Below are 11,648 nucleotides of genomic sequence, written 5' to 3' on the forward strand. Positions count from 1 at the left end.
TACAGCGCCATCCAGTGGTCAGGTGCAGCCATTGACTGATATTCACAGAAAACCTGAATTGTGTTCTTATTGTATACAGAAATATTCATAGTGCTGAATTAATATAATCATCTTAGTTGTCACTGTGGGTGTAGGAATTAAAATATGGTGAGCCACAGACATGGGTTTTTAAAAGTAATGATTATCTCCTAAAAAAAGTTTTAATGGTTGCAGTAACTACTCTCTGCCTTCTCAGTGTGTGGCTTTCTTGCTGTCCACTGTTCCCTTGACTTACGGCATTGAACCCTTGGCCTTGATACATGAGCCATATCTTCGTAGCAGATTCCTCTTTTTTTGTGTGTGAACTTCCTCAGCCCATTTGAGGTTTGAGTTCAGGGCGCTGTATTGCACAGCTGCTGTAACTGCCACACACTCCCATCGCTCCACTCCAACACTGAGGCAAACATTACTGCCAAAAAAAAAAAGCAGCAGAACAACAGCTCTCTGTCTCAGAGCTTAAACATTATTGCAGGTGCAAAGATAAGAATAGAGTCAAGACTTGGACAGAGAGAGACTCACTCCTAACTTGGGTTTGAAATTGTACCTCAGTTCATGTAAAGCAGAAGCAGACTCTGTCGTGTGAATGTCCAGTGAAGGATTCATTGGTTGTACCATAAATCCATTCAACTTAAAATTCTCATACTCTCTCAGACATCTCTCATACTGCGGTTGGTCCGCGAGGTTATAGTGACCTTGAACAAATCATTCCAGTGCTAAAGGACTGAAATATTTGTGATAAGAGTAGGCAATGGCAAGGGCTATAAATGTCCTCTTAGTTTCAGCACACATGAGAACTGAAAACAAAACCATCTAAATGGATCTGGAGGTTTTTATGTAGTGTAATTATTTTTGACTTCTATTATTTTTGGTTATGTAAAATGAACAAATATACAAAACACGCTGTTAATGGTTTACAATTTTTTTTATTATTATTATTTCTTTATTTTTTGCATGTTGACCTTTGCCAGCAGTTTCAGCAAGCCTTAAAGAGCCTTAAAGCATCCTCTTTTCTGCAGATGATAAACAAGTTTTGAAAAACATGATGCTGGAAATTTTGGATGCATAATCCCTTTAAATTTGACAAGCTTTTCACTACAGAAGTATGAATAACGTAATTTGACAATATGTAATGCTGCATGCTTGTTGAAAGATGTAGAGATCTACGTTATTCATGATAAAAATATCTCCTAATCTCAATTTGTGCACTAATCGATGCAGGATATGTCAAAGGTCAATCAAGCAGCATCTTGTGAATGGAGTATGTACTTCTAAGGCATCTGAATAATTTGACCCAAGAGGTCAAACACTGTAAGTACACAAAATCAATATGAGATGCCTTTACCCTATTACATGCCATTAGAAGTCTTTCAGAATTTCATATCCAGATTCCACGTCTTTCCTTATTTATCCTCATTTCAGCTTCCAAGCAGCATATTTTGGTAGACTGAGTTAGTGATCAGTGCACTTCGGCGACTTGTACCAAGGAATACAGTGTTCCATCACTAGTCTTTGGCGAAGGCACCATGGCTCCGTTTTGGCCCGAAGAGATCTCTGTGCGGTAAATGTGCGCACGTGTTTTAAAGCAGCCAAATCGGCTGGTCAGAATGAAAAAATCCCTCTTGAAGGTTTGGGTGAAGAAGGCGTAGAGAAACGGGTTTGAGCAGGAATTTATGGGGTAAAAAAGCACCAGCAAGACTTTGGCATGAGAGACGGAGATTAGCGGTAGCTTTAAGGATGCAGAGATGGCAAAAAACGAGATGGGAGCCATGCACAAGAAGTCGGTGAAGATGAGCACGGCCATGCGCTTTGCTATACGCATGTCTGCATTGGCAGGAACAAAGGTGGGATTGTGTACAGTCAGGTAGATGCTCATATAACAGACACATACGATTAGAAAAGCAGCTACGTTGAGTAGGAGCAACAGCATCACGTAACCTTGTGAAATCATCGTTTCTACATCCATTGGCAGGCAGATGCTGGTCTTACTGTAGCTGCTCACTCCCAAAATGGGCATCAGAGCAGTCAACAGGGCGAAAAGCCACCCAGCCGCCATTATTGTGCAGGCATGGCGCAGGCGCAGCTGGCGTTCCCGCTGCATAGCGTAAGTGATGGTGTGCCAGCGCTCCAGGGTAATGGCAGTCAGAGTGTAAACCGACAGCTCGCTGGAGAAAACTGTGAAGAAGCCTGCCGCATGGCACCCAGCTCCCGTCTGCCAGTCTATGCCATAGTTGTAGTAGCGGGACTGTGTCTGAATGTCCTTGGCAGCGATGATCAACAGGTAAATGCCCATGCAAAAGTCCGCAAAAGCCAGGTGGCACATTAGAAACCTGGGAACAGTCAGTTTGTAGCGGCTCGTAAGGAGCACCAGGAGGACAGCACAGTTGCCAACGATGGCCAATATGCTGATGAACCAGATCAGAACACGCAGGAATGTAAAACCCATTATGTCCTCGCAGGGGTTGAATGCATCTGGTCTGGGGTAGCAGGTCACTTCTATTATATCCTTACAGTGGTCTTCAAAAAAGTATGGTTCGAAGAGGTGGGCACCAGAATCGTTACAAATTTGATTCTTCACAGACCTGTGTGAACAGGTACAGTTGAGCTTTCAGTATTAAAGGAAGAAAATGAAAAATTACATCACCATTAACTTATCCTCATTTTGTTTCAAACATCAATGTCTTTTTTTATAAGGAACTGAAAAGGACACGTTTAGCAGAATGTTAACGCTGCTCTTTTAAAGACAATGAAAGTGAATGGTGACTAGCTCTTAAAATGACAATAAAAGGCATCATAAAATTAGTTGATATGACTCGTGCATAATATTCCCAATATGGGATGAGATGGGGGGTGTGGGGGGGGAGGAGTGAAAACTTTTGAACAGGATGAAAATGTCCAAATCTTTCTTACTTTGTTGAAATTTCTTTCTTTTTTTTTCCATTTAGTACTGCCCTTCGGAAGCAACAGAAGATACTTGCATCTTTCCCAGAAGACAAATGAATTTACCTTGATCTTCAAATTCTAAAAGTTTTTTACGGTACGGCAGCAAAGTTCCTTGATTATTACGCCGGAATGAGAGTATAGTTCCTAGCCAAATCGGCCTAGAAAATCGCAGCTTTTCATTTTCTGCCGGTCTTAGCACACGATATAACTACAGAAGAGTCAAGTTTTAAATAGGACAAATATCGAAACTCTTTGGTCATTTTTGAACGCGATGCTACTGGTCTAATCGGATTCAATGATCTATGCTAAGCTATGCTAAAAGTGCTATCGCCAGACTCGGAGATCGGCTGAATGGATTCCAAAACGGTAAAACTCAGCTTATTAACTCTGGGGGAGTTGGAGAATGAGCCTATTTCCAAAAAAAGTGGAGTGTTCCTTTAAGAACCAAGGGTTCCCAAACTTTTGAAGGGGGTTATATTAATAATTTCAGCTATTTTTTTATTTTATTTATTTATTTATTTTTTTTGTCTTGTGGACTATATGTAAACATCTTTTATGTGAAATAACACATAAAAAATAACATGCATTTTGTATGATCTCTCTTATTTTGTTAAAATTATTCACGTTTTCACAGATTCTGCAAGGGGTTCCCAAACTTTTGCATGCCACTGTTTATGAGAGCTTTGTTTGTATGAATTTGTACAATGTGATTCGTACAGAAGTTTTTAGATTTCTGTACGGTTTGTATGTTTTACAACAACATACAAATGATATTGTACAAATTCATATGAATTTTTAAAAAGGTTAAATATTTATAATATAATTCAAATAATATATACAAAATATAATTACGAATCGCCATGACAGCCTGTTGGAATATTTTTTACTAATATTCTGTCTTATTTTTGCATGTAAATTGTGTGTTCAGACAAATGCATGAAAAACAGGATGAATGAAAATGCAAATTCACTCTCTGACAGTAGGTGGCGCTTATAAGCAGAAATTACTACAAAGCACTGCGAAACTTTCTGTTTCTGGCACCTGCTTGTCACAGTATTTACATATTTACATATTATTTAGTATTTACATATTTTGGATTAGCTATAGTGTTTATCAAACTAAAGTTGACCAAGTTAAAGTTTGACCAAAAGTGCAAATCTGATTGGTTAGCCGGCTTTATTTGAAGTGTGACGGAAATGATTAGAAGCTCTCTCTTAATAAAACAAAACAAAACATAAATAACTTAACAGATGGAACAGCTGATCATTTGAAAATGTTTATACCGAATTTTCTCACCAAATATTGGCCTAGTTATGAACAGACTTTTATGGTGCTTTTTGGTCATTTTGGCAGCTTTTGCACCATTTGTTATTATCTAATTACAGTACATTGTATGGAATGAGCAGCATAAACTTTCTTCCAAATATCTCCTTTTGTAAAAAAAAAAAAGAAAAAGAAAAAAAACCTGCACAGGTTCGGAATAATATAAGGATGAGTAAGTTATACATGAACTTAATGCAGTGTGTAACTGACTTGTGCTTCTTGAAGGTTTTGAAGGCACAGCAGTGGCTGGGGTAGGTCAGGTTGGCCTGCTTGAGCTCATTAAACAGCTTCAGGTTGGGAAGCTTTCTTAGAGAGTAGACAGAGGTGGCCGTCAGAAGCTTAAGAGTCCTCAGGATGCTTTCTGGCAGGGTGTGGACAGAAGTACGTGAGATGTCCCTGTAATGAAAACAGCCATTTCAGTGTCCAGAGCAGGACTGGGTGTACTTAGCTTGTTGTTGAACTAAACCAGGTAACAGAGGTTAGTGTAAGTGAAACAGGCATTGCTGTAAGAGTTTGTCCTGAGGACATAGAGTGGGTGTGTGGTGCTCCAGCTGGTGAGTTGTATTGTTGTTGAAAGTCAGAGTTGTTCATGCTTACAGAACGATAGGGCCTTCAGCTCCTTTAAAGGCGTACGGGTGGATATGACTCAGCTCCTGGTTTCCCATGAGAAATCTGTGAGAAAGAGAGAGCAGGGGATTAGATGAAAGATTAGAGGTTTTATGTGAGATGCTAATTTATGAATATATAAAGGATGTAACTGAACTCACAGTTTTTCAATTTTGGTACCATTGAATGCATAGCTGGCTATCTCACGGATCCCATTCTTTGTTAATCTCCTGCAATAGTACATTAAGTTAGTCCACTTTTCAAAAGTTTGGGGTTGGTAAGATTTTACTTTTCTGTTTTAATATATTTTACTGTGATGACAAAGCTGAATTTTTAGCATAATTACTCCAGTCTTCAGTATCGCATGATCCTTCAGAAATCATTCTAATATGCTGATTTGGTGCTCAAGAAACATTTCTTATTACCATCAATGTTGAAGACAGTTGTGCTACTTTATTATTTTTTTTTTTTGTGAGAACCATGACACACTTTTTTTTTTTTTTTAATTCTTTGAATGAATAGAGAGTTCAGAAGAACAGCATTTATCTTAAATATAAATAAATGTCAATTTAATGTGCTGATTAAAAGTAACCTTTAAACTGATCGTGAATACAGTAAAAATCTGTTAATTTAATCTCTTAATTATTCTGGTAACTGAAAGTTCCATTATTGTGTAGTGTAAAAATTAATTCAATACATGTAATTTTGCTGCAGTATTATTTAAAAATAGTTTGAACAGCTTTTTTTTTAAACATTTTTTATGTACTCCAAGACTAACTTTGTTCAATTTAAGTGTGTACATTCATTTTCAACAATTCAACAACCCATCACATTATCCATTCCTCATATAAAGAATAACTCTTTGGGAATTATCAATCACGCACTTGCATACTTACAGCTCAGTTATGGTGGCACTGGTCAATCCGAGGAAAGCGTTACAAGGAATCTCATTTATGCGCATGTTATCTTGTAGATCACTGTAATGTAGAGATGATATAGCATAGATTTAACATAGATCAGCTGTTCTATATGGATAAATTCTTTGTAAATATTTACAAATGGTATGTTTTTTTGAATAGGAATCCACCCAAACCAAGTAAAAATACACTGTAAAAAATGGGTGTGATTTTAACAGTAAAAGACTGTAAAAAGCTACAGTAAAAACCTGTTAATTGGTTAACAGTAAGTTCCCGTACTGTATACGGTGTATAACTGCAATTACAGTTAATGTAATTTTTCAGTAAAATACTGTTGGTTTTTGGAAGTGAAAAAGAACAAGTCATTGTATAATTTACAGTGAAAAAACTGTAAGAATTCCCTGCATGACAGTATTGACCTTTTTAGCTTGTGAAAAAGCTGTTTGTGATGAGCTTTGGTTCGTCCTGTGACTTTCTCATCACCACCTGTTATTGGTGGTTATCAGTGTATTACAAAAGTACAAAATAGATATTAGTACTTCAATAGGTGGGTATATTAACATTACTTAATTAACATTTAATTTACATACTGTGAATGTAAATTCAGACTGTAAATCCTAAAATATTTCTGCCATATTATTTTACGTTAAAGTTCTGCCAACCACAGCTTCCAGTATTTTACCGTAAATGTCACTTTTTAAATTTATTATTATTTTTTTTTATAGTGTATACATTAAGACAGTGACAACATGAGTAGAGACTTACAATAGAAATTCAAAAGCAGCAGAGTTGATCTTGGAGAAATCAGGTAGGAATTTAATACCAGTGTTTGATATAGTCCTAAAGGAACACACACACACGCACACATACAGTCCAGATTAATGAATGGAATATACGTCAGAGAGGCATTTGTATTTTGTCTTTGTATCTACAGCCTTTGTTTCCTGTGAGAAACATTTGATATGGATATTGACCCGTGTTTAGGTCATTCTGCTTTTATTGAGGTCTTTCAGGACTTTGAAAATAACTCAATGATAGACTGAAACCCTTGTGGGAATATACTCCCTTTAAATTGCAGAACCACAGCCTGAGACCAAAATGATTCAGAATTTACTAGACAAGAGTAATGAAGACAGAAGAGAACTCACAGATACTGTAGCTTTGGAAGTCTCCAGAAGGCACGTTCTCGGATCTCAAGATTTTTTGATTTTGTGATAGTACTGTAAGATAGATGGATAGATAGAAACAAAGTTGTTTTGTCTTTCATATTATTTACTACAACTTGTGATTCAAATTTTAACATACTATTGTTAACCGCAACCATGTTCTGACAAGAATGTAACTGGTTGTAATTTCCACATGTAGTGCAGCAACATACATTTCCTTTAGCTCTGTCAGGTTGTAGAAGGCGTAGTCTTCAATTCGCACAAGAGCATCATTCTCAGACAGCACTCTGAGGAGGAGAATAGTTATATGAATGTCTAAGATATTAACTGATAGACTGGAGTCGTGTGGATTACTTGTGTATTATTGTGATGTTTTTATCAGCTGTTTGAACTCTATGACGGCACCCATTCAGTGTAGAGGGTTAATTGGTGAGCAAGTGACGTAATGCAAAATTTCTCCAAATCTGTTTCGATGAAGAAGCAAACTCATCTATATCTTGGATGGCCTGAGAGTGAGTACATTTTCAGCAATTAAAAAAAAAAAAAAAAATGTATTATTCCTTTTAAGAGCACTAGGGGAAATCAAATCACTATACAAATACTGACTTAATAAATAAAACAAAATAAGTCTGAGATTAAATAAACTTAATTTTATCTCTTTGAATAAGAAAAAAACAAAAAACACTTTTATTCTTTAACACTTCTTTTACGTTTTTATTCACAATTATTCTATCCTAGGTTTTGCACCATTTTAATACTGTGATACATATCTCTAGTGTTTGGGTCACTGTTAAACATCATGTTCCATATGAAAGTCTAAACATATTGAATCAAGACTAAATATCATGTGTTTATGTGGTTTTGCATTAAGTCAAAACTAAGCCAAAAGCCAAGAAGAGTTGTGAGCATTCAAGTTGTAGCAATGAGTGAGTTGTAGCAATTTCTCTGAGTTTTAAATGTTTGATTGAATGTTTTGGATTCTTGCTGAATATACACTTCCATGTTTTAATAGAATACAGCTCGGTGTCCTTCACTCTTTGCACTCACATTCTCTTCAGCTCGTGTAGTTCAGCCAGGGCTGCTCGGCGAAGCACGCTGATCTGAGTCAGTTTGATCTCCCTGCTCAAAATTATACAGAAGAGATGTGATTCACCATTCAACAATTCATTACCATCAATGTGTTACAATTATAAATAGCACAGTCTACTCAGAGGTGAGTGTGACATTATAAGCAATCCTATATAAAAGTTGACACATCTGTTTCAGGCTGTTTTTATTTATTTATTTATTATTTATTTTTGCTTTCACTAGATTACCAATCACTTATTTTGTATCTAACAAGTTAGTAGACTCTGATACCTTTTGACAGCTATTTTCTGTGGGCACACAAACATTCTTTACTTAAATGGAAAGTATGCTACAAATTCTCCTATTAATTTTTAAATGAGTGGTCCGTCTCCACCCGATTCTAACGCTGACACCAGGCTAAGACAGTTTTGTTGAAATCGAAACAAAATTACATTTCATGTGTTGTCTAATTGGCATGAATTCAGTCTTTCATGCTTACTTTTTCTTCTACAAATCATATGTTTCCATACAAATCACATTGCACAAATTTATACAAATTTGTTCTCTCAAGCATACAAGCTTCATTTTCTCATGAGATCAGACTGGTTTAAATTTAGAGTATCTCTCTGTGTTTGTGTGTGTGTGTGTGTGTGTGTGTGCATGCTCTTAAAAACTCTTTCCAAGTATATTTGTGAACTTACACCAATCTTCCACTTCAGGAATCTAATAGGTTCTCATGAAAGTTAGTATGAGCAGAATGAGTCATAGCAGAAACTAGGTCATTCAAGATGCGAAATGTTATGAGAAATGGAAACACAATTACCAGTAGCCTATTTGCAGGCTGCAAATAATCTATTTACTGTCAAGATTTTTTGTGTAATTCTTATTGCACGCTGTCATTAGTGTCTGTGTGTTCTCCCTGTGGATATTCATTCCTGTAATCCCTCAGAAACGCAGACAGCACAATTACACAAAGCATTGCGGACAAGAATCCTTGTAAAGCACGCGGGAAAGTAAATCTGGTACAAGAGATACAGATATTAAAGATTAGAAAAATCACTATATCTTTGTTATATCATAGTTTGACTGTTTTGCTCACTTATTTGTCCCTGACTGAGTTTGGGGTGGGGTTATCTAAATAGCTGATGGAGGAAGTGTTTGAAAGCGAGCGATTATTTTTATTTTTGTGATTCCGTTTGGTGTCATTAGTGGTGTATGTAATGCTTCAGAGACATTAGCCTTGATATTTACAGTTATAAAGAGAGAAAACATCTGCAGCATGAACAATTCCTATCAAGCACAGGACTGTTCGTTCTTGCAGTGCAGAGTAGAAAGTCTGACACGCTGAGACGCACAAGCTGAAAAGCTCTTGATGCTTTTTCCAAAATGGAAAAGTAAAGAAGTCTGTGAAGTAATGAACTCAAAGCATAGACAGTCACAGTGAAAGGCCCTGCCGGGTTGAAATGTGTGATCCAACTGAGCATCTTCTGATAGATTGAGTTGGGCAACCTTATCTAAACTGACTGGCAGTCAGTTCAAAACAGAAATAGAATCCTCGATTAACCTGCTTGAGGAGTCAAAGATGGTTTTATTTCATCTTCACATTTACCTCTTTTTTTTTTTGGACTGGTTGAAATGACAAATAACTTCATGCAATACATGAAAAACATTGAACATAAAAACACACTCCCCCATGTCAGGCTTGAGAATTTGTATGAGGGACGATAGCCTTGAGATTACAAAAAATATTCTGGGTCTCACAAAAGGAACATGAATTCTTTGTCAATCACATTCTCTCCAAACCACAATAACAAGCTCTGGAACAATAACAATGTCACTGAGAATCTCAGGATTTTAATCAGACTGTCAGTGTTGTTTATTACTTTCATTATTATTATTATTATTATTATTATTATTATTATTTATTTAATCTTTTTGTTTCATTTAAAATAAATGTAAGAAATGTAGTGCATAAACCTCTATAATAAATTTTCATGAAAAATTTAATGATTAAAGAATACAATATAGCTTGTTTTGAATTGCAAAAAATCCTAAATAAAATAATTGTAAGTAATAAATAAAAATTGTTCATATTTTGTAGTAACATTTTTAATAATAATATGATTAATACATTTTATGTACCTACATTTTCTACATACACATTACTATGTCAGTGTTATTTTGGTATATTATTTAATATATTTATTAATATGTTAAATTAGCTGTTAATTTTATATTTTCAGTTTTATATTATTTTTATATTTGCTTTTGTAATTTTCCTCTTTTAATGTTTGTTTTATTTAAGTTTTAATTTGAGTAATTTTAGAACTTAGTTTTTTAGTTACGGCAACATTTAAAAATAAAAATCCAATATTTAACATTTATTTATATTAATGATTAAAATATATATGAGAACATAAAATATATATTAATTATTTATTTATAACATTTATCTAATATCTAACATTTATTTAATTTTATTTTAACTCTATTTCAATTAATGAAAACAAATGTTTAAATTGTTTTAGTTAACAACACATACTGTAACTTCCAAACAGCCAAAACAACTAGGTAGCATCAAAATATTTGAAGTGAGGATTCTAATGTGAAATTCATAACTATGTATTTTACTGTGCATTTGTGTGTGTGAGTGTGTGTTTATACTCACACAAATGTAGTATTTTTCGGTATATATCTTGGAATCTCATGGACCTTGCTGCAGAAGAAATAGCGAGTTGAACCATTGAATGAGCAGAAATGAGATCCAGCAAACATGCCTTCCGTGTGTGGCATGAAGCAGCCGAAACTAAAGTACAGCATCATCAGCAACACCATCCTCTTTATCATCTTCTCTTTCGGGTGGAAGGGTTTTTGCGGTGTTTGTGAACTGAGGCCTTTAGTGCAGCTGCAGGGCTCCGCTGATGTCCAGGTGAGTTCTGGGCCGAACCGCTTAGATTGGTCTTCGTTAGGAGTCTGTTTGCTTGGTGTTTTCTGGTTGTAGTGGACTGTTCTAGTGAAGCCGCAGGGAGGTTGATCTCTTTCTAAGAGGCGTTCTGGTCAGAAGCTCTACAGGGAGACCTTGGGAGAGAGGTCCTCTGATAACAAACAAATGTTTTGTTCATTCCTCCCCTCCAAATCCTTATTTCTCTCCTCCTCTCATCCTTTTCTTCAAAAAGTGAATGCGGTCCTCCCCATCTATACTGAGCTCTGAAAGTCCCAGAAAAGCTACATACAAAACAGTTTCATTTTGTAGATATCAATGTTACTTTTTTTAGAAAGTACTGTGCGAACTATTCGGTAAACATGTGTTTTCCTTTTCACATTTGTGCTTGTGTACAAAGTCCCTTTCTGAATGAATGTTGGGGAAGCCTTCATTATATGAATTTGACGCTAGTCGGCTTGTGAGTGCTGGTCTTTACTCAGGGAATGACCTGAGCTGTTTAGTCTTAAAAACTTTGTTTGAGTCTGACATGTGTAAGTTTGATAGTAGCGGACTGCATGTTCAGACACTAACACCAAACAGATACACTATAGCACTCCCTCTTAGCTAATACTTATGAAGTTAAAATTCCACAGCTCTTGTAAAATA

At 35.8% G+C, this 11,648-nt stretch overlaps 1 protein-coding gene across 3 annotated transcripts; it reads right to left on the reverse strand.

Moving 5' to 3' along the window:
* Positions 1 to 103: 103 nt before the first annotated feature.
* fshr (follicle stimulating hormone receptor) lies at positions 104 to 11,161 on the reverse strand. Of its 3 annotated transcripts, none has more exons than XM_058793149.1 (10): positions 10,728 to 11,104; positions 8,039 to 8,113; positions 7,204 to 7,278; positions 6,974 to 7,045; positions 6,591 to 6,665; positions 5,805 to 5,885; positions 5,070 to 5,138; positions 4,900 to 4,974; positions 4,513 to 4,698; positions 104 to 2,618 (listed from the first exon to the last, which is right to left on the reverse strand). In XM_058793149.1, the coding sequence occupies exons 1-10, from the start codon at positions 10,904 to 10,906 to the stop codon at positions 1,496 to 1,498; spliced, it is 2,010 nt and encodes a 669-aa protein (XP_058649132.1). In that variant the 5' UTR covers positions 10,907 to 11,104; the 3' UTR covers positions 104 to 1,495. The 3 variants fall into 3 exon arrangements, with proteins under 3 accessions (XP_058649132.1, XP_058649131.1, XP_058649130.1); XM_058793147.1 differs by having other exon boundaries at positions 107 to 2,618; positions 8,039 to 8,110; positions 10,728 to 11,160; XM_058793148.1 differs by lacking the exon at positions 8,039 to 8,113 and having other exon boundaries at positions 106 to 2,618; positions 10,728 to 11,161.
* Positions 11,162 to 11,648: the final 487 nt, after the last annotated feature.

Source organism: Onychostoma macrolepis, chromosome 12 (genome assembly GCF_012432095.1).
Source record: "Onychostoma macrolepis isolate SWU-2019 chromosome 12, ASM1243209v1, whole genome shotgun sequence".
NCBI classification, from domain to species: Eukaryota; Metazoa; Chordata; class Actinopteri; order Cypriniformes; family Cyprinidae; genus Onychostoma; species Onychostoma macrolepis.